Consider the following 23,258-nt stretch of genomic DNA (forward strand, 5'->3'; position numbering starts at 1 on the left):
TCGATGGGCGTGGTGGTGCATGCCTGGAATCCCAGCTACTCGGGAGGCTGAGGTAGGCGAATCGCTAGAACCCAAGAGGCAGAGGTTGCAGTGAGCTAGATCACAACACTGTACTCCAGCCTGGGCAACATGGCAAGACTCTCTCAAAAAAAAAAAAAAAAAAAAAAAAAGAACAAAATAAATATATGCACCTCAAACATAAAATATTCTATTACTACTAATAGAGTAGTATAACATATCAGAAAAATCATCATCATTATCAACAGCAGGTGAACATTCATTGTGTTCATAATGTAAGCTAGGGTCTCACAGTTATAAATTACTTTGCATGCACTTTTTCATTTACTCTTCTGTATAACCCAATGAGGCAAGAACTTTTTTCATTTCCATTGTGAATATGAACCACTTGAAGCAGAGAAATTAAGCTGCTTGCTCAAAGCCATGCAACTGTTAAGTCGTAAGAACTAAGGTTCAAATTCGGGTCAAACTCTGGGAACCACACCCCAAGCTCCCATTCTAGATTTTACTTCAACATTTAAAAAGAACAAGTAAGAACGCCAACTGTCCACAAATGCAGACAGCATGGGTAGAGCCAAGAGAGACAGCTTCACATCTGTTCCCATCCCTGTGTACAATGGACAAGACAGTTACCCACCCAGCAATCTGGATTACCTACTACAGATGCTAAGAGATCAGCACAGGACTTGAAAGAGACATTCACATAGTGAAAACGAAGTCTGTAAGAGGGAGGCCAATAGGAAACTAGGTTAGAGGTGGCAGGCTGGCTGGGCATGGAGGCTCATGTTTATAAATCCCCGCACTTTGGGAGGCCGAGGTGGAAGGATCACTTGAGGCCAGGAGTTCAAGAGCAGCCTGAGCAACATAGTAAGACTCCATCTCTACAAAAAACTTACAAATTAGCCAGATGTGGTGGCACACTCCTGTAGCTCCAGCTACTTGGGATGCTGAGGCAGAAGGATCAGTTGATCCCAGGAGTTCAAGACTGCAGTGAGCTATGATCATGCCACTGTACACTAGCCTGGGTGACAAAGCAAGACCCTGTCTCAAAAAAGAAAAGAAAACAGAAAAGAAAAAGGCCAGATGTGGCGGCACATGCCTATAGTCCCGGCACTTTGGGAGGCTGAGATGGGCGAATCGCTTGATCCGAGGAGACCAGCCTGGGCAACATGGTGAAACCTCATCTCTAAAAAAATAAAAAATAAAAAAATTAGCTGGGCATTGTGGCACACACGTAGTCCCATCTACTCCAGAGGCTGAGGTGAGTGGATCACTTGAGCCCAGGAGGTTGAGGCTGCGGTGAGCTATGATCACACCACTGAACTCTAGCCTGGGTGACAGAGCAAGACCTTGTCTCAGAAACAAAAAGAAAAAAACAAAACCAGAAAAGAAAGGAAAAGGAACGAAGAGAAAAGAAAACTTTTTTTTTTAATTTCAAAGGAAGAAGCAATGAAATTTGATCACAAACTGAATACATGGAAAAAAGAGAAAAGAATGCAATGGAATCCACCCAAGTTTTGGGTGTCTGTGGGGAAAATAAAACCATAAGACTCCTAGTAGATTCACGAATGTTTTGGGCAGACCAAGCCAGCTTACCAGTTTGTCTAAACTCAGGCCCTTGGAATTTGGGTCCCGCCCAATGGCCCAGAGCAGGCAGTCAACATCTGGAATCACGGTCATGACGGGTAGCCTACCAGGAACTGCAGTAACCATGCTGACTTCCAAGCCCGACAAAGTCTTTTTAACCTCCGTGACCTATTGGCAAATAAAATGTGTTACACATGTGTGGAGGCTGGGGGAGGACAGGGGAAGAAGGAAAGCAAATACAGAGGAAACTAGAATTTTTAACATTAAAGAAAATCCCTACTGAATCCCACATACAAACATAGACATAAACTTTTACCCAAAGGCCACCAACACTTGAACTCCCTTAAACCAAGCCTGTTCCCTGGGTTGACCCAAATCTTCCAGTCAGTGGCTGGGAATGTCAGCTCATGACACCATTGTAATGCCTCACTTTAAAAACAAAGTATTTTGAAGTGTACTTCTGGAAAACTGTAATAACATTTTAAGTGGTAAACCTAAGCATAGTGCTTTGAAAGTGGGCCACGGCAGCAGCATCATTAGGAAACTTTTCCAAACTGAACAATTAGTGCCTCTCTCTGGATATATACGTGTGTGAGTGTATATATATATACACACATGCATATATATAAAAAATAAATATACATATATTTATATATAAATATATATTTATAAATATACATATATTATATATTATGTATAAAATATGTATATTATATATAAACATATATTTATTATAAATATATATATATAATTTATAATTTTATATAATTTATAATATAAATATATATATTATATATAATATACGTATATTTATATATAATATATGCATATATTTTATATATAAATACTTATATATAATATATGCATATATTTTATATATAAATACATATATATATAAATATATGTATATTTGTTTTATATATATGTGTGTGTGTATATATATATATATATACGTATATATCCAGGGATATATGTATATTTATATAAATATATATTTTATGTATGTATATTTTATATGTATATTTTATTTATATATAATATACATATATAAAAATATACATACATAAAATATATATTTATATATAAATAAAATACATATATAAATATATTTATACAAATATATATTTATATATAAATACAATTATATATATTTATTTTTCTTTAAGAGACAGGGTCTTGCTCTGTTGCCCAGGCTGGAGTGCAGGGGCGAGATCAGCCTCCTGGACTCAAGCTCTCCTCCCACTTCGGCCTCCTGGGTAGCTAGGACAACAGGCAAGTGCTACCTCATCTGGCTAATTTTTTTTTTTTTTTTTTGAGACAGAGTCTTGCTCTGTCGCCCAGGCTGGAGCGCAGTGGCGCGATCTCGGCTCACTCCAAGCTCCGCCTCCCGGGTTCACGCCATTCTCCTGCCTCAGCCTCTCTGAGTAGCTGGGACTACAGGCGCCTGCCACCAGGCCAGCTAATTTTTTGTATTTTTAGTAGAGACGGGGTTTCACCGTGGTCTCAATCTCCTGACCTCGTGATCCGCCGGCCTCGGCCTCCCAAGGTGCTGGGATTACAAGCGTGAGCCACCGCGCCCGGCCATCATCTGGCTAATTTTTTAATTTTTCATAGAGATGGCATCTTGTTATGTTGCCCAGGCTGGTCTCTAACTCATGGCCTCAACTGATTCTCCTCCTGCCTTGGCCTTGCAAGTGCTGGGATTACAGGTGTGAGCCACTGTGCCCGGGATCCCTGTATATTCTTAATTGGAATGAAGGAAGGTAAGACTTGGGTTAGGAGAGTGGAGAAAATAGTTTACTGAAGGTCCTAAGGTGGTTATGATGGTAGCCTCCTCCACCAGCCCAGCATTTTTACAATTTTATTTGATGTGGTCTATGCTGAAAAGGTGAGGCTGTGTGGGGGAAGGGAAGATCATTTTTAAAAGGCTAATTCCCTAGGAAAATACTGCCTGAAATTCAAGTGATTGCTTGAGGAATAAAGCACTTTGTAATTCTTTCTAACTACAAAATTCAAAGGGTATGATTTAAAATTAGATTCCAGGCCGGGCATGGTGGCTCACACCTGTAATCTCAACACTTTGGGAGGCCGAGGCTAGAGGATCACTTGAGCTCAGGAGTTTGAGAACAGCCTGGGCAACATAGTGAGACTCCATCTCTACCAATTTTTTTTTTTTTTAATTAGCCAGGCATGGTGGCATGCACCTGTAGAAGCTAGGTGGGAGGATTGCTTGAGACCAGGAGTTGGAGACTGCAGTGAGCAATGATCGTGGAACTGCACTACAGCCTGGGCAACACAGCAAGACCTTGTGTCAAGAAAAATAATTTTAAAAATGAAAGATAGAGGCCAGGCATGGTGGCTCATGCCTGTAATCCCAGCACTTTGGGAGGCTGAGGTGGATAGATTGCTTGAGACCAGGAGTTCAAGACTAGCCTGCCAACATGGTGAAATCCATCTCTACTAAAACAAAATACAAAAATTAGCTGGGCATGGTGGCGGGTGCCTATATTCCCAGCTGAGGCAGGAGAATCACTTGAACCTGGGAAGTGGAGGTTGTAGTGAGCTGCGACTGTGCCACTGCACTCCAGCCTGGGCGACAGAGCAAGACCCTGTCTCAAAAACAAAACAAAACAAACCAAAAAACCCAAGAAAGATAGGCTGGGCACAGTAGCTCACGCCTGTAATCCCAGCACCCTGGGAGGCTGAGGTGAGCAGATCACTTGAGGTCAGGAGTTGGAGACCAGCCTGGCCAAAATGGTGAAACCCCATCTCTACTAAAAATACAAAAATTAGCCAGGCATGGTGGTGCATGACTGTAATCCCAGCTACTCAGGAGGCTGAGGCAGGAGAATCCCTTGAACCTAGGAGGCAGAGGTGGCAGTGAGCCAAGATGGCACCACTGCACTCCAGCCTGGGCAACAGAGCGAAATTCTATCTCAAAAAAAAAAAAGATAAAAATTAGATTCCATAATATTTCCTAAAAAATAAATATAAATCTAAAAATATTAAGGATGTATAATAAGACACCTGAGCACAAAAATCAAAGTTTTAAAATCCAAATTAAAAAAATCAGGGGCCAGGTGTGGTGGGTCACGCCTGTAATCCTTACACTTTGGGAGGCCAAGGTGGGCAGATTGCCTCAGCTCAGGAGTTCAAGACCAGCCTGGCCAACATGGAAAAACCCTATCTCTACAAAAAAATACAAAAAAATTCAAAAAAATTAGCCAGGCATGGTGGCATGTGCCTGTAGTCCCAGCTACTTGGTGGGGGCAGAGGTGGAAGGATTGCTTGAGCCCAGGAGGTTGAGGCTGCAGTGAGCTGAGATTGCAGCAATGCACTCCAGCCTGGGTGACAAAGTGAGACACTGTCTTAAAAAGAAAAAAAAAAAAAAAATCAAAGTTCATCTAAATTCAACTGCCAGATTTCTAATATTTTACCCTTGACTTCAATGCTGTAATGTAAAATACAGCTTTTTTTTTTTTTTTGAGATGGAGTCTCGCTCTCGTTGCCCAGGCTGGAATGCAATGGCACGATCTCAGCTCACCGCAACCTCCACCTCCTGAGTTCAAGCGATGCTCCTGCCCCGAGTAGCTGGAATTACAGGCATGCGCCACCACGCCTGGCTAATTTTGTATTTTTAGTAGAGATGGGGTTTCTCCATGTTGGTCAGGCTGGTCTTGAACTCCCAACCTCAGGTGATCTGCCTGCCTCGACCTCCCAAAGTGCTGGGATTACAGGTGTGAGCCACTGCACCCAGCCGTTTTTTTTGTTTGTTTTTTTTGAGACGGAGTCTCGCTCTTGTCGCCCAGGCTGGAGTGCAGTGGCACAATCTTGGCTCACTGCAACCTCCGCCTTCTGAGTTCAAGCAATTCTCCTGCCTCAACCTCCAGAGTAGCTGGGATTACAGGTGCACACCACCACGCCCGGCTAATTTTTGTATTTTTAGTAGAGAGAGGGTTTCACCATGTTGGCCAGGCTGTTCTCGAAGTCCTGACTTCAAGTGTTCCGCCCATCTCAGCCTCCCAAAGTGCTGGGATTACAAGTGTGAGCTGCCGCACCTGGCCAAAATACAGCTTCTTAGGAGGAAGGAAATAATCGGGAGTACTCTAGAGGTGGAATATATGGACCAGGGTAGACATAGTGTTTTTGTTTTAAACTAACTGGGCGAAGCCACAAGCAGAAAGTGTGATTGACTGGGGGCCGTGTGCGTGCCTGGGCTCGGCACCCTACCTGGGAGAACTTCAGCACCTCCACGCCAGCGTTCTCCAGCTCCTCCGTGCAGTTGGTGCTGATCATTGAATCAAAACTTCTAAGTACCTGCATATCAACATAGGGATGGGTAATGTGAGAGGAAGAAAATTTGAGCAAAGACACACTACAAACTTGGGAGGGAAACTTCAGCATTGTCTCTCCCCTAATTATTTCCTCCTTACTTATGGCCATATTGGGAGTGGAGTATTAATAAATTCCCCATTTTCCTACATCACCACCACCATCTGCAATACATATGACTTCACCAACTCCTGTCTTACAGTTAAACGGACAGTCAATGTCCACTGTCTTCTCCTCGCAAAGCTTGCTTCTCTTTTCCTTAAGCCCAGGGAACAGAAATTCTCTTTCCACTTTTCATATCTCAAGGTCTGCTCTCCCTCTGATACGATTGAAGGGAAGGTTCACTAGCAAAATCTTGTGTAGCCATAACTCTCAACAGTTTGGCCTTGGAGATATATCTGTGACCATCCATATGTGGAGTTCAGGTGGGAGGTCATGAGTTATTCACAGAGTAGATCTTTTTTTTTTTTTGAGAGAGAGTCTTGCTCTACCACCCAGGCTGGCGTGCAGTGGTACCATCTCAGCCCACTGCAACCTCCGCCTCCGGGATTCAAGCAATTCTCCCGCCTCATCCTCCCGAGGAGCTGGGATTACAGGCACCCGCCACCATGCCTGGCTAATTTTTCTATTTTTAGTAGAGACAGGGTTTCGCCATGTTGGCCAGGCTGGCCTTGAACTCCTGACCTCAGGTGATCCGCCCACCTAGGCCTCCCAAAGTGCTGGGATTATAGGTGTGAGCCACCATGCCTGGCCACAGAGTAGCTCTAAAATGGAGTTAACACTGGGAAAAAGAGGGAAAATGAACTTGGTACATTTCGGATGGGAGAGGGCAGGAAGCCCAAGTAGATGTGGCTCTCTGCAAAGTAGCCAATTTTGCAGATGCACGAATTACCCCCTTTATTGACAGACTGCTGCAGTTTATTTACTTATCTATATATAAATTCAAGCTAGGAACTCCTCTACCTTTCCCCATCCTTCTAATTTGCTGGATATATTCTAGCAAAATAATACTTACCTATGAAAAAATATTATTCAGGACCTCAATCTCCTGGAGCTAATTATATAACCAGTTTCAAAGCCACAGAGAAAGTTCCTTACATACTGCCTAGGATTCTCAGAATCCCTGTCTCCCTCCATCTGCTCACATAAGAATTAGAATCATAGCATCTTGGTAGTCAGGGATCTGATAAATTCTGTCCCTGCAGAACTAGGCCCCAAAGGCATTATGTGGCTTGCCTAAGTCACAAGTTTGTTAGGGACAGTCAGCTGCCCAGGCTAGAGTGCAGTGGCACAATCTTTGCTCACTGCAGCCTTGACCTCCTGGATTCAAGTGATTCTCCTACCTCAGCCTCCCAAGTAGCTGCAACTACAGGCGTATACCACTACACCTTGCTAATTTTTTAATTTTTTGTAGTAGAGATGGGGGTCTCACTATGTTGCCCAGGTTGGTCTTGAACTCCTCCCTCCTACTTGGGAGGATGAGGCAGGAGGACAGCTTGAGGCCAGGAGTTCGAGACCAGCCTGGGCAACATAGTAAGATCTCATCTCTAAAAATATATAAAAAATTAGTCAGGTGGCACATGTCTGTAATCCCAAGCACTTTGGGAGGCTGAGGTGGGTGGATCACTTGAGCTAAGGAGTTTGAGACCAGCCTGGGCAACATGGTGAAACCTCACTGGGTGTGGTGGCATGCTCCTGTAGTCCTAGCTATTTGGGAGGCTGGGGTGGGAAGATCGCTTGAGCCCAGAAGGTTGAGGCTGCAATGAGCCATGATGTGCCACTGCACTCCAGCCTGGGCAACACAGTGAGACCCTGTCTCAAAAAAAAAAAAAAATTAGTCAGGGCATGGTGGCCCACACCTGTAGCCTCAGCTACTCAGAAGGCTGAGGCAGGAAAATCCTATGAGCTCAGAAGGCTGCAGTGAGCTATAATCATGCCACTGTACTGCAGACTGGGTGACATAGCAAGACTCTGTCTCTTAAAAAAAAAAAAAGTTCAAGTGTATGATCTACAAGATTCCCTTTAATGCAAGCTCATTCGACCTACAGACTGCAGGCCATGTGCGGACCAGGATGACTTTGAATGTGGCCCAACACAAAGTTGTACACTTTCTTAAAATGCTTTGAGATTTTTTTTGCAGTTTGTTTGTTTTTGTTTGTTTTTTTGTTTGTTTTTTTGAGACAGAGTCTTGGTCTGTTGCCCAGGCTGGAGTGCAGTGGTGCAATCTTGGCTCACTGCAACCTCTGCCTCTCGGGTTCAGGTGATTCTTATGCCTCAGCCTCTCGTGTAGCTGTGATTATAGCTGCCTGCCACCATGCCTGGATAATTTTTGGATTTTTAGTAGAGATGGGGTTTCACCATGTTGGCCAGGCTGGTCTCCAACTCCTGACCTCAAGTGATCCACCCGCCTCAGCCTCCCAAAGTGCTGGGAATTAGAGGTGTGAGCCACTATGCCCAGTTTGCAATTTATTTTTTTATTAGCTCGTCAGCTATTGTTTGTGTTAGTGTATTTTATATGTAGCCCAAGACAATTCTACTTCTTCCAGTGTGGCTCAGGGAAGCCAAAAGATTGGACACCCCTGCTTTAATGCAAATAATTTAGTAAATTGTTTGGAATGAGTGGTAACAATCTAACATTACTTGATCATATAAAATTGATTTCCAGAAATTAAGAAATTAACCTGGCTGGGCTCGGTGGCTCACACCTGTAATCCCAGCACTTTCAGAGGTCGAGGTGGGAGGATCACCTGAGGTAGGGAGTTCGAGACCAGCCTGGCCAACATGGTGAAACCCCATCTCTACTAAAAATACAAAAATCAGCTGGGCATGGTGGTGGATGCCTGTAATTCCGGCTACTTGGGAGGCTAAGGCACAAGAATCGCTTGAGCCCAGGAGGCAGAGGTTGCAGTGAGCCAAGATGGTGCCACTGCACTCCAGCCTGGACAAAAGAGTGAGACTCTGTCTCAAAAAATAAAAATAAAAATAAAAAAATAAATTAACCTAACAGTCTGTTTAATTTAGCTAATAGTTATGTCTAGGCCCCCATGTCTCCCTATGGGGGCATCTCATGACTATCTACCACTTAGTGATGAAATTACCAGCCAATTTGACCAACTCAAAATTATCATCATCAACCAGCAACTGGCAGGGATATAGGCCAAATTTAGGTAACTTGGATACAGCACCATATGAAACCAACCAACTGACCCCCGCACCTGCTTTGCACCCTAGTATTTAATGACAACATAAGAAAAAATTCTTCATTTTTTAAATTAACATCAAGAAAAGGGAAAAGAAAAAGGTGGAATTTACCTTATCATGCCGTATCAGCAGTGATGTCTTAGAACCCAGGGCTGAGAGGATCCCTGCTATCTCCACAGCAATGTAACCTGCACCAACAATGACGCTGCGGCTGAGATGTGAGCGGAGGGTTAGTATTTTTAAATAAACTAATTTTGGAATAATTTTACATTTACAGAAAAGTTGCAGAGATAGTACGGAGATTTCCCTTATTATACTCCTTGATCTGTTTTCTCTAAAGTTAACATTTTACTTAACTAGGGTACTTTTGTCAAAATAAGAAATTGACATTGGTACATTACTAATGACTAAACCCTAGACTGCAGATTTTCACCACTTTTTCCCTTTTTTCTGAGACAGGGTCTCTGCCACCCAGGCTAGAGTGTAGTGGTATGAACATGGCTCACTGCAGCCTCAACCTCCAGGACTCAAGCGATCCTCCAGCCTCAGCCTCCTGAGTAGCTGGGACTACAGACATTCATCACCACACCCAGCTAATTTTTATATATTTTTTTGTAGAGACAGAGTCTCATCATGTTGCCCAGGCTAGTCTCAGCTCCTGGGCTCTAGCAATGCTCTTGCCTTGGCCTCCCAAAATGCCGGCATTACAGGTGTAAACTACCTTGCCTAGCCCAGTTTTTCTGTTAATCTGTTTTTTTCTGTTCCAAGATCCAATCCTGGATACCACTGCAACTTTAAGTAGAAAATATTCCTTTGAGCCTGGGCAATATAGTGAGACCCCATCTCTACAAAAACATAAAAGTAAGGCCAGGCACAGTGGCTCATGCCTGTAATCCTAGCACTTTGGGAGGCCGAGGTGGGCGGATCACCTGGGTCAGGAGTTCGAGACCAGCCTGGCCAACATGGTGAAACCCCGTCTCTACTAAAAATACAAAAAGTTAGCCAGGTGCAGTGGTGTGTGCCTGTAATCCCAGCTACTTGGGAGGCTGAGGCAGGAGAATCACTTGCCCTCAGGAGGCAGGGGATGCAGTAAGCCAAGATTGCACCAATGCACTCCAGCCTGGGAAACAGCGAGACTCTGTCTCAAAAAAAAAAAAAAAAAAAAAACCTAAAAGTAAAAATAAAAATTAGCCAAGTATGATGGTCCATGTCTGTGGTCCCAGAGGCTGAGGCAGGAGGATAACTTGTGTCTGGGAGGTGGAGGCTGCAGTGAGCTATGACTACACCATTGCAGTCCAGCCTGGGTGACAGAGCAAAAGACCCTAACTCAAAAGAAAAGAAAAATCCCTAATACCCCCTCACAGAAGAAGGGAAATATATTTTTCATTGTTTTTAAAGCTCTTTAGCCTTATTTCTTCAGAGAGGAAAAAATTCTTTGCAGAGACAGTATCTCCCTATGTTGCCCAGGCTGGTCTTGAACTCTTGGGCTCAAGCGATCCTCCGGCCTGAGCCTCCCAAGTAGCCGAGACTACCAGCATGTGCCACCACGCCCAGCTAATTTTTGTATTTTTTTTGCAGAGATCAGGTTGTGCTGTGTTGCCCAGGCTGGTTTCAAACTCCTGGGCTCAAGAAATTCGCTCGCCTCAGGCCTCCCAAAGTGCTGGGATTACAGGCATAAGCCACTGCGCCTGGCTTCTGGAACTGATCTTTCAGGTGGCTGAATCCCTAAAAGATTTCTCTTTACCTTGTTACAGCCCCAGGACTACTCATGCCACAGTATTCCACAGGGTTCATGCTCCATCCAACCAGAAGCCCCTCAGTGCAAAAACTAAATCATGCTATCTTCCCTACATTATTTATGTACTTGCCCAATTATTACTTATTCACCAACACCATAACAAAGATAAAGTAGACTTGAAGAATCACATATCAATTGTAAATTCATTTTCCTGTGTTTCAGAGCCTTTTGTTGATGACATGCATAAATGTAAATATTTAAAATTGCTAATGAACAGCTATCTATAATGAAACTTCTTTGAGGGTGAGTCCAGAATAAATTACATTATCCAAACATAATGAGTCATGACTGCATGTCTCACTACATCCTCACATATGTTATGTCATTCAACTCTAAAATCAAACAATGCAGGGTGGATCACAGGGAAGGAAGGCTGTTCTCTAACACATTTCTACGACCTGATAGCAAACCAAAAAAGACTGTATGCTTTTCTTAGAACTCCTCCAAGTCAGAAGCCTGCTTGGTCTGAGTATCTTCAAGGGACATTTTCACCGTCCTATGGAACTGCAAAGCAGCTCCCTGGTCCTTTCTGAACTGCCTCGTGCTGTCTGAACTGTCCGTGACTCTGGGTGAATCAAAGTGAAGCCAGACTCATGGACTATGAGTCACTCTCCCTAAAAGCCTTGCTAAAAGCATAGGATTAGGACTTCAAACTGGATTAGCACAGCCCCTGAGGGAGCGGAAGAGTTGAGCAATGCGAACTCCACAGTGAGTGCCACTCAGAAGATGAATGAAGGCCAGTCCCTGCGCCAACACATTGGGTCCCTCCGCCTCTTTCCAGGCATCACCTCTTCTCACAAGTGACAGGAGCATCCCTCTAAACTAGAAAGCCTGCAATGTACAGCAACTTCAAATCAGAGAAACAAACTTCCTCATGATCTTTTTCTCCCTCTATGAATCTAAATCCATTCAGCACGGTGGCCTATGCTTGTATTTCTACTGCTTTGGGAGGCCAAGGTGGGAGGATTGCTTGAGGCCAGGAATTCTAGACCAGCCTGTACAACAGAACGAGACCCCATCTCTACAAATATTTAAATTAAAAAGTTAGCCAGGTATGGTGGTGCACGTTTGTAGTCCCAGCTACTCAGGAGGCTGAGGTGAAAGGATTGCTTGAGCCCAAGAGCTCAAGGCTACCACAAGCCATGATGGCGCCACTGCACTCCTGCCTGGGCGATGGAAGAAGACGCTGTCTCTAAAAAAAATTAATGTTTTTTCATTAAAAGAAAATCTGGCCGGGTGTGGTGGCTCACACCTGTAATTCCAGCACTTTGGGAGGCCAAGGCGGGCGGATCACCTGAGGTCAGGAGTTTGAGACCAGCCTGACCAACATGGAGAAACCCCATCTCTACTAAAAATACAAAATTAGCAGGGCGTGGTGGCGCTCTCTTTCTCTTTCTTTCTTGGTGTGATGTGGTCTCACTGCAACCTCTGCCTTGAGAATTCAAGTGATTTTCCTGCCTCAGCTTCTCGAGTAGCTGAGACTACAGGCCCGCACCACTATACCCAGCTAATTTCCGTAGTTTTAGTAGAGACGGGGTTTCACCATGTTGTCCAGGCTGGTCTCAAGCTCCCGACCTCAGGTGATCTGCCCGCTTCAGCCTCCCAAAGTGCTAGGATTACAGCCATGAGCCACCACATCTGGCCAAAACCAGCTATTCTATTCTAAAATGCAAGCTACTTTAGACACATTCTTAATTGATGCTGTATCAAGTTGAAGAAAGAAGACAGTTTTAGGACTTTGCTATGCAGTCTTCGAATTACCCTGCATTTGACTTTGGCCTCTGATTGAAAGCATGAAAGATTTGAGGGATCTACTGAGGAGTTCTAGGAATGAGATATACAAGGTCATGAAAAGAGAAGCTGTAAGAGGAGGGAATTCAGGAAAGGCCTACATTAAATGCTTGGGACGAGAAGACGAAGAAAAGTTACCAGGAGACAGTAAGGAAGAATGAGTCACTGAGGTCAGGTCAGGTTGGCTTACCTAGGCAATTCTTCCAGTTGAAAAAATCCATCGCTGGTTATTCCTAAGCTGGCACCTATGTAGAAAAAGGCAACACAGATCACACAAGACTGCTCTTTCTCTTGCAAAGTAATCACAACATTTTATGCCAAAACCCAAACACTTTCACAGCCAACATAGGCTCCGTTTTGACAAGTTTTGTTAAAGTCTCTGCTTGGAAAGCTGCCAACCAAATCCTCCCTGAGTCAACATTTTTATTTTCTCTCTAGAAATAGAAGCCATGATGGCTAAATAACTTTTACATTTCTCTGAAGAATGAAGATCTCAGCGGTCATGAACAGACTCTGCTGGATCTGTTCACTCTCCCACCCCAAGGGTAGCTAGGAACCCTGGGGCTCAGCTCATTACAGGTGTGAGACACCGCTTCTGCCTGAAAAGACAAATTTCTATGTAGTTCAAAATCTATGTGGCCCAGCCAACGTGGTGAAACCGTGTCTCTACTAAAAATACAAAAATTAGCTGGGCGTGGTGGTGCACACCTATAGTCCCAGCTACTTGGGAGGCTGAGGCAGGAGAATCACTTGAACCTGGGAGGCGGAGGTTGCAATGAGCCGAGATCGTGCCACTGCACTCCATCCTGGGAACAGAGCAAGATTTCGTCTCAAAAAAAAAAAAAAAAATCGATGTGGCCCTTTCCTCTCTGCTTATTCTTTCAAAGGTTTAAACCTATATGGTGTATACATTGAATTACAAGAGATGCAACCTATATAGTGAAATATACATGTAGTGAAAAGGAGATTGAAACCTTTGGATATAGGATAGCAGGTCCTATCTTGCAGGACTTCCAAATGCATTCTTCCAAGTTTGACCTCCCCAGGTTGCAGTTCCATGTTTCTAACTACCTCACCACACAATTTTACATTAGCTTCAAACTTAGTCTATTTAGAACTGAACCTTAATTTTATCTTCCAACCCATATCTCTTTCAAGTTTACCACTTCAGTTACCACCTGCCCCCAATAATGCAGACAAAGCCTTCAGTTGTCAACTGCTGATTCCTTCTCTCAGTAGCCCCCTACCCTCATTTCTCATCAGTTATTAAATATATTAGGCCAGGTGCAGTGGCTCACACCTGTAATCCCAGCACTTTGGGAGACTAAGACAGGCAGATCACCTGAGGTCAAATGTTCGAGACTAGCCTGGCCAATGTGGTGAAACCCTGTCTCTACTAAAAATACAAAAATTAGCTAAGTGTGGTGGCGCATGCCTGTAATCCCAGCTACTCAGGAGGCTGGGGCAGGAGAATTGCTTGAACACAGGAGGCAGAGGTTGCAGTGAGCCAAGATCCTCCCATTGCACTCCAGCCTGGGCGACAAAAGCAAAACTCTGTCTCTAAACAAACAAACAAAAAAATATATATGTTGCATTTTGGCCGGGTGCAGTGGCTCACACCTGTAATCTCAGCACTTTGGGAGGCCAAGGTGGGCAGATAACTGAGGTCAGGAGTTTGAGACCAGCCTGGACAACGTGGCAAAACCCCACCTCCACTAAAAATACAAAAAAAAATTAGCTGGACATGGTGGTGCTTTTCTGTAGTACCAGCTACTAAGGAGGCTGAGGCAGGAGAATCGCTTAAACCCGGGAGGCAGAGGTTCCAGTGAGTGGAGATTGCACCACTGCACTCCAGCCTGGGTGGCAGAGCAAGAATCTGTCTCAAAAAAAAAAAAAAATTCACCTTGATAATGGATCTTATGAAGCTAATCCATGGAAAATTCAAAAGCTGTATAAACTATGTTCACCATCCACAAAGTCCTTATAATCTAGCTGGGAAGAAAGAAAGATATCACTTGAACCATCTCCCATCTAAACCTCCTGGTAAAGGCCTTAGCGAGCTGTGATCACACCACTGCACTCCAGCCTGGACAACAGAGCAAGACCCTGTCTCAAAAAAGTAAAATAATATAAAATAAAATAATAGGCCGGGCACAGTGGCTCATGCCTGTAATCCCAGCACTTTGGGAGGCCGAGGTGGACCCATGTGACCAACATGGTGAAACCCTGTCTCTACTAAAATACATAATTAGCTGAGCGTGGTGGTGGACACCTGTAATCCCAGCTACTCGGGAGTCTGAGGCAGGAAAATCGCTTGAACCCAGGAGGTGGAGGTTGCAGTGAGCTGAGGTTGCGCCACTGCACTCCTCCAGCCTGGGTGACAGAGCCAGACTCTGTCTCAAAATAAATAAATAATAAAATAATAAAATGCAGCCGGGCGCGGTGGCTCACGCTTGTAATCCCAGCACTTTGGGAGGCCGAGGCGGGCGGATCACGAGGTCAGGAGATCGAGACCACGGTGAAACCCCGTCTCTACTAAAAAAATACAAAAAAAATTAGCTGGGCGTGGTGGCGGGCGCCTGTAGTCCCAGCTACTCGGAGAGGCTGAGGCAGGAGAATGGCATGAACCCGGGAGGCGGAGCTTGCAGTGAGCCGAGATTGCGCCACTGCACTCCAGCCTGGGCGACAGAGCAAGACTCCATCTCAAAAAAAAAAAAAAAAAAAAAAAAAAATAATAATAATAATAATAAAATGCAAAAGCAGTTATGACCATCTCTGTGATTCCTTACAGCTTTAATCTTCTATAAGTCTCTACTTAAAAGAGAAAACTATGCATATAAAAGCTAACTTAGCTACTCAAGCTACATCCTTACAAGATTTCTCTCTCGAACAAAACAATAAATTATCACGTGTCTTGTAAATAACAACTCATCTGACAAACTGAGGCTGGAAACAATGCATGCTAAGCTGAGAAGGAAAGAATGAGGCTTTCATTGATTTCTCTCCCTCTGTTACCTGCAATATGTCTGAGCCTGGGGCCAAATGAAATCTCTTGGCTGGGCACGGTGGCCTGCATTCCCAGCACTTTGGGAGGCCAAGGTGGGTGGATCATCTGAGGTCAAGAGTTCAAGAACAGCCTGGCCAATATGATGAAACCCCGTCTCTACTAAAAATACCAAAATTAGCCAAGTGTGGTGGTGGCATGCCTGTAGTCCCAGCTACTCGGGAGGCTGAGGCAGGAGAATCACTTGAACCCAGGAGGCGGAGATAGCAGTGAGCCAAGATCGTGCCACTGCACTCCAGCTTGGGTGACTGCATCACTAGCTACCACTAAGCCAACTGGAGTTAGGTTGTGCAGAGACCTTCTCCCATGGCCTGGCTCCAAAGAGAGAACTGGTTTAGGCAGATCCCCTGGCATGGTTTGTCAGGTTGAAAGCAACGGTAAACTCCTGACTGCTGTTAATGAGTACCTGTCGTATGACTCACCGGGGATCTCGCTCTCATGAGGGGTGGAGGGCACACCACCTGTGGCGATCAGGATGTGAGGGGCGGTGTACTTTTTCCCACTGACTTCAATCGTGGGCTTGGGATCACTCGTGAATGCTGCATGGCCACGGATGATTTCTATATGGGACTAGAGAAGGAACCATGACATTAGCCTGTTCTTAGAATAAAAACAAAGACACCTGCTGCAACTTATCAGAACTTTCATTTCTCTACTGAACATTTTGATTCTTGGTTTGCTGATGCCAACACAATTCTCCATTTTTCAAGTTTCTGTAGAACTTCTAACTGCCAACCTATACTTAGGAAAGGGGTTGCCATTAGATGCCGGAAGTATACAGTAAGATGAAATAGGCTGGGCACAGTGGCTTACACCTGTAATCCTAGCACTTTGGGAGGCAGAGATGGGTGGATAGCTTGAGCTCAGGAGTTCGAGACCAGCCTGGGAAACATGTCAAAACCCAGTCTCTACTAAAAATACAAAAATTAGTCACCCATGGTGCTGCACACCTGTAGTCCCAGCTCTTTGAGGGGCTGAGGCAGGAGGATTGCTTGAATCTGGGAGGCTGAGGCTGCAGTGAGCTGAGATGGCGCCACTGCACTCCAGCCTGGATGACAAAGTGAGGGGGAGGGGGAGGAGAAGGAAGAAGGAGAAGGAAGGGGGGAAGAGCAGGAGGGGAAGGAAGAAGGAGGAGAAGGAGAAGAGGGAGGAGGAGGAGGAGGATGAGGAGGAAGGAAGAAAGAAGTTAGAAGAAAGAAGGAAGGAAAGAAGAAAGAAGGAAGAAGGAGGAAAAAGAAGAAGAAGAAATAAAAGTGCTACGTTGGGCCAAAACCCAGAGACAAAAAAGTATATGCAAGGCACCCCCATAAGAAAGATGACATCTTTGCCCCCAAGAATTGAGGGCGAAAGTTCCTTATGTGCAATGTAAACACATTACAGAATGGTGTGTCTGGGCTGGGCGTGGTGGCTCACATCTGTAATTCCGGCACTTTGGGAGGCCGAGGCAGGCAGATCAACTGAGGTCAGGAGTTCGAGACCAGCCTGACCAACATGGAGAAACCCCGTCTCTACTAAAAATATAAAAATTAGCCAGAAGCGGTGGCGGGCACCTGTAATCCCAGCTGCTCAGGAGGCTGAGGCACGAGAATCCCTCGAACCTGGGAGGCAGAGGTTGCAGTGAGCCGAGATTGCACCACTGCACTCCACCCTGGGCCACAGAGACAAGACTCTCTCTCAAAAAGACTGGTGTGTCTGGAGGAGAGGCAGAAGGCTAAGAAAGACAACAGGATAAAGCTGAAATGAACAGAGGCAAGAGCAAGAGAGGAATACTCTGGCCAAAGGAGGGAAACGCAATGCTTGTGCTTTCGTAAAATGGGAAGAACACCATAAAAGTACATGACACTGAAGTTCGACCTTGGAGATGGTGAGAACTCAGACTCCTACTTTTGGATTGGCTCTTACTGGAATCCTCTGCACCGAGGCCTTCACTTAGGGGCTGCTGGCACGCTTCTGCCAGCCATGATACATGCAGGGGCATGCAAATGTGGTCAACTTACAAGAATAATGGAACCACGTAAGCATGATTACAAAGTGGAATGCTTTAACATATTGGAACATGCTCGATTCTGAATTGAGTTATCTTCTTCTTTCCCTGCACCCTCCAGGCCTGTTCCTGCAGGTGCCAGGCTTAATCAAGCTGAATCAAGGTCAAAGACAAAACCCACAGGCCTCCAGAACACCATTCCCTCAGGTCATAATGACTTCCTCTGCAATGCAAGACAAAAAGGAGTGTGGCTCGCGTGGCGATAGGACAGACACTAGTTCAGAGGAGGAAGCAGTGAGATTTTTACTTTCATTTTCTAGGATATTAGGTAGAAAGTTTCCTTTGCAATATAGAATTTCTGGGTCAACTATAAGTAATTCCTTCCCCATAAGATCACCATAAGCTATAGTACACACTGAGATTTCTAAGTATTACAAAATGCTGGTTCCTGAATAATTTTCCTACCTCTTTTGCAAAAGTATTTCAGTCAGCTCCGTTAAAAAAAAAAAAAAAAAAAAGGCCAGATGCAGTGGTTTATGCCTATAATTCCCATATTTTGGGAGGACAAGGCAGAAGGGTTGCTTGAGGCCAGGAGTTCAAGATCAGTGTGGGCAACATAGCAAGACCTCATCTCTACAAAAAAAATTTTTTTTTTTTTTTGAGACAGAGTCTTGCACTTTCGCCCAGGCTGGAGCGCAGTGGCGTGATCTGAGCTCACTGCAAGCTCCGCCTCCAGGGTTCACGCCATTCTCCTGCTTCAGCCTTCCGAGCAGCTGGGACTACAGTCGCCCACCACCACACCCGGCCAATTTTTGTATTTTTAGTAGAGCTGGGGTTTCACCGTGTTAGCCAGGATGGTCTCAATCTCCTGACCTCATGATCTGCTCGCCTCGGCCTCCCAAAGTACTGGGATTACAGGTGTGAGCCACCGCACCCGGCCTCTACAAAAAATTTTTAAAAGTAGTAGGGTGTGGTGGGACAGTGCTTATAGTCCAAGCTACTCAGGGGGCTGAGGTGGGAGGATTGCTTGAGCCTGGGAAGTTAAGGCTGCAGTGAGCTGTGATCCTGCCAGTGCCCTCCAGTCTGCTCAAGACAGTGAGATCCTGACTTCAAAGAAACAAAAAAAATAAAAAACTTGGTGTGTTTTAGTACTGCCAGTGTTACTCTATACTCAGCCTTAAAATCTCCTGTGCTTAAGGACTGCAGGCCTTTAAATATTCTTCCCCCTGGATTGCGCATTAAGGTTGGAAAATTCACCCTCCAAAAAATAAACCCAATGAATAAGAAAATAAAACTGTATACAGTTAGCTATCTATGAAGTAACTTGTCCTAAAAATTGGTTTATAAATATGCTGCTACTGAGATCACAGTGGCCTAATTATCATCAAGAATCTACTGATCTAAGCCAGGTGCAGTGGCTGATGCCTGTAATCCCAGCATGTTGGAAGGCCGAGGCAGGAGGATCACTTGAGCCTGGGAGGTCGAGGCTGTAGTGAGCTGAGATCATGCCACTGCACTTCAGCCTGGGTGACAGAGTAAGACCCTTTTCAAAAAAAAAAGAAAAGAAAAGTTACTGATCTAAATATAACCTAAGAGGGCCAGGAGTGGTTGTTCACCCCAGTAATCCCAGCACTTTGGGAGGCTGAGGCAGGCGGATCACTGGAGGCTAGGAGTTCGAGACCAGTCTGGCCAACATGGTGAAACCCTATCTCTACTAAAAATACAAAAAAAATTAGGCAGGTGTGGGGGCACGCGCCTGTAGTCCCAGCTACTCGGAAGGCTGAGGCACAACAATTGCTTGAACCTGGGAGGCAGAGGTCGCAGTGAGCCGAGATCACATCATTGCATTCCAGCCTGGGCGACAGAGCAAGATTCTGTTTCACAGATAAAAAAACCAACCAACCAACCAACCCTAAGAAATCTTAGAAACAGCAGTGAGACCACAAAGACAAATGAAGGGTGGCAGGAAGATATTGTCAAGGAAAAGGAGAGTTAAGTGATGCACAGGTTGTGAACGTCACCTACATGGTCCTGGTGGGAAAGGTGTGACATCCCAGCACTATGGGGGAAAAGCATCAGGATAGTGAAGGATGACATACAGTTGCTGGAGGCAAACACACCTCTGCCCAGTTTTCTTGATCAGATGTCATTCATAAAAACAACCTTCTGAATCCTAATTTGGTCTCTTAAGGAGGTCTTACTCTAGGCTAATAAACAACAGTAGGTTTGGCCAGGTGCAGTAGCTCACGCTTATAATCTCAGCACTTTGGGAGGCCTAGGAGGGCCAATCACTTGAGGTCAGGAGTTCGAGACCCCTGGCCAACATGGTGAAATCCCGTTTCTACTAAAAATACAAAAATTACCCAGGTGCGGTGGTGCACGCCTGTAATCCCAGCTACTTGGGAGGCTGAGGCAGGAGAATTGCTTGAACCTGGTAGGAGGCAGAGGTTGCACTGAGCTGAGATTGTGCTCTTGCATTCCAGCCTGGGTGAATAGAGAAACTCTGTCTCAACAAACAAACAAACAAACGCACAATGGCAGGTTTTCAGCTAGATGGCACTCCTCATTTTAATTAATAAACTGGTATACTGGTGCACAAAGTCTCTCGTATGTGACTTTTGAATCTAATTGCCAGGCCAGACCTACTCAAGGTGCAGCCATTAGGTGAGGCCTGGTCTGCCAGCTCTGGCACACGCCACCCTCTCTCTGCAGAAGAGAATGGCCATCTAGGTCAGAGGCTTCTGCTCTGACAGGTCAATTTCAAGAATAGAAAAAGTAAGAGGCCTGGCACAGTGGCTCATCTCTATAATCCCAACACTTTGGGAGGCTAAGGCAGGAGTTTAAAGACCAGCCTAGGCAACACAGTGAGAAATCTCAACAAAATATTTTAAAAATTAGCCAGGTGTGGTGGTGCGTGCCTATAGTCCTAGTTACTAAGGAGACTGAGGTGGGAGGACTGCTTGAGCCCAGGACTTAGGGCTACAGTGAGCACCACCGTACTCCAGCCTGGCAACAGATAGACACCTGGTCGTTAAAAATAAAATAGGGCTGGGCGCGGTGGCTGATGCCTGTAATCTCAGCACTTTGAGAGGACAAGGTGGGCAGATGACCTGAGGTCAGGAGTTCGAGACCAGCCTGGCCAACATGGTGAAACTCTGTCTCTACTAAAAAATACAAAAATTAACTGGGCATGGTGGCACATGCCTGTAGTCCCAGCTACTCAGGAGGCTGAGGCAGAAGAATTGCTTGAACTCAGGAGGTGGAGGTTGCAGTGAGCCGAAATCACGCCACTGCACTCCAGCCTGGGCGACAGAGCGAGACTCTGTCTCCAAACGCAGTAATAATAAAAATAAATAAATAAATAGGGCTACAGTCTGGCAAGATTTAGCTGAGTACTCAAGAAGGGAACAGCTCCTTCTCAAAGTTAAAAACCCAGCATACACACCTTGGTTAGATTGTTTTGATAGATGGTATTCAGGCGGCTCACATAGGCGTCCCTCTTTTCCTTAATAACACTGCAATGAAACCCAAGTCAGTATTCAGAAACAGGATCTCCCCCTTCCAGTTAGTAACTAAGGCATCTGTCCCTGAACACTCTGAGCAGAGAATCACTGACTGTCAACAGGAACCGCAGCGAGTGAATGTCTCCGAAGACAGTCATCCCTTCCCTGTGTCATTCTGCTGCCCCATGTGTTAAAAGCCTCTGTGCCACTCGGTGGAGAATGCACTCAGTTGGCATCGTCTTTCTGCACAGAAGACAAGGAGAAATGCTTTGGCACAGTGCCTAGAATATGGTGTGCGTAGGACGTGGTGGGCACTTAATAAATACTTGTTAAATAAATAAATTTGCTAAATTTCTTCAAAACTGTTATGGCTTCAAAGGATTTGCAGCAGTTCCTTAAATAGTTAAACACGAAACTGCCATATGACCTGGCAATTCCACTTCTAAGTACAGACCCAAAAGAAACTGGAAGCAGAGACCTGAACAGATACCTGTATACGAATGTTCACAGCAGCATTGTTCACAATAACCAAAAGGTAAAAACAGGCCAGGCGCAGTGGCTCACGCCTGTAATCCCAGCACTTTGGGAGGCCAAGGTGGGCGGATCATGAGTTCAGGAGATCGAGACCATCCTGGCCAACACGGTGAAACCTTGTCTCTACTAAAAAAAAATACAAAAAATTAGCTGGGCGTGGTGGCAGGCGCCTGTAGTCCCAGCTACTCAGGAGGCTGAGGCAGGAGAATGGCATGAACCCGGAAGGCGGAGCTTGCAGTGAGCCACGATTGCGCCACTGCACTCCAGCCTGGGTGACAGAGCAGGACTCCGTCTCAAAAAAAAAAAAAAAAAAAAGGTAAAAACAACCCAAAAATTCATTAACGAATGAATGGATAAACAAAATGTGGTTTTATCCATATGATGAAATCTTATTCTGCCTTTAAAAGGAATGAAGGCCGGGCACAGTGGCTCACACTTGTAATCCCAGCACATTGGGAGGCTGAGGCGGGAGGATCACTTCAGCTCAGGAGTTCAAGATTAGCTTGGGCACCACAGTGAGACCTCATCTCTACTAAAAATAAAAATAAAAAAATATAGGCAGGCATGGTGGCACATGCCTGTAGTCCCAGCTACTCAGGAGGCTGAAGTGGGAGGATAGCTTGAGCCCAGGAGCTCAAGATTGCAGTGAGCTATGATTGCACCACAGCACTCCAGCGTAGGCAACAGAGCAAGACCCTGTCTTAACAAAAAAAAAAAAAAAAAAAAAAAAAAGGAATGAAGTTCTGATACATACTACAACATGGACAAACCGTGAAAACAAAATACACTAGACATAAAGGAACAAATATTGCATGATTCCACTTATATGAGTTCCCTGGAATTGGCAAATTCATAGAGACAGAAAGCAGAATAGAGGTTCCCAGGGGCCAGGGAGAGAAGAGAATGAGGGGTTATTGTTTAATGGAATAGAGTTTCTGTTTGGGATGGCAGAAAAGTTCTGGAAGTGGTAATAGTGGTGATGACTGTACAACATTGTGAATGCGCTTAATGGCACTCAATTGTATACTTAAAAACGGCTAAATTGTAAATCTCATATTGTGAATATTTACCACAATTCCTCCTCCATCCCTACAAAAGTTTATGGCTCACTTAGTTATGAAAGAAAAATATCTATACTTGGAAACTGAACCCTCTGAGTGTTGACACTTACCGCCAATCGAATTTACCCTCACAACTTGTAAAGCCATAATCAGCATGATCGTGCATGAATTCAGAGTGGACAGCTGTGTTCCACATTACCTGTATAAAAAAAAAAAAAAAAAAAGGATCCAAAACAGGAGTAAATCAGTCCTGAGGGAAAAAAGGAATCATGAATGAATGGTAACTAGGTAACAGCAGATAAAAATACTGCCCTTTAAATTAAAAACAAACCTGGCTGGGTGCGGTGGCTCACACCTATAATCCCAGCACTTTGGGAGGCCGAGG

General features: G+C 44.8%; 1 protein-coding gene across 3 annotated transcripts in view; it reads right to left on the reverse strand.

Annotated features, from left to right (window-relative positions):
* The window catches only part of GSR (glutathione-disulfide reductase), a 52,916-nt gene that overhangs the window by 9,366 nt on the left and 20,292 nt on the right, over nucleotides 1–23,258 (reverse strand). For 2 of the 3 annotated variants that reach the window (XM_003269541.4, XM_030817071.1), the window contains exons 3-9: nucleotides 22,984–23,072; nucleotides 21,221–21,290; nucleotides 16,214–16,361; nucleotides 12,918–12,972; nucleotides 9,250–9,349; nucleotides 5,836–5,922; nucleotides 1,615–1,773 (exon numbers count right to left, since the gene is read on the reverse strand). In XM_003269541.4, coding sequence (XP_003269589.3) covers nucleotides 1,615–1,773; nucleotides 5,836–5,922; nucleotides 9,250–9,349; nucleotides 12,918–12,972; nucleotides 16,214–16,361; nucleotides 21,221–21,290; nucleotides 22,984–23,072 — 708 coding nt within the window. The remainder of the gene's footprint in view (nucleotides 1–1,614; nucleotides 1,774–5,835; nucleotides 5,923–9,249; nucleotides 9,350–12,917; nucleotides 12,973–16,213; nucleotides 16,362–21,220; nucleotides 21,291–22,983; nucleotides 23,073–23,258) is intronic. The other variant, XM_012508342.2, reaches the window with a different exon arrangement.

Source organism: Nomascus leucogenys, chromosome 8 (genome assembly GCF_006542625.1).
Source record: "Nomascus leucogenys isolate Asia chromosome 8, Asia_NLE_v1, whole genome shotgun sequence".
Classification (NCBI taxonomy): Eukaryota; Metazoa; Chordata; class Mammalia; order Primates; family Hylobatidae; genus Nomascus; species Nomascus leucogenys.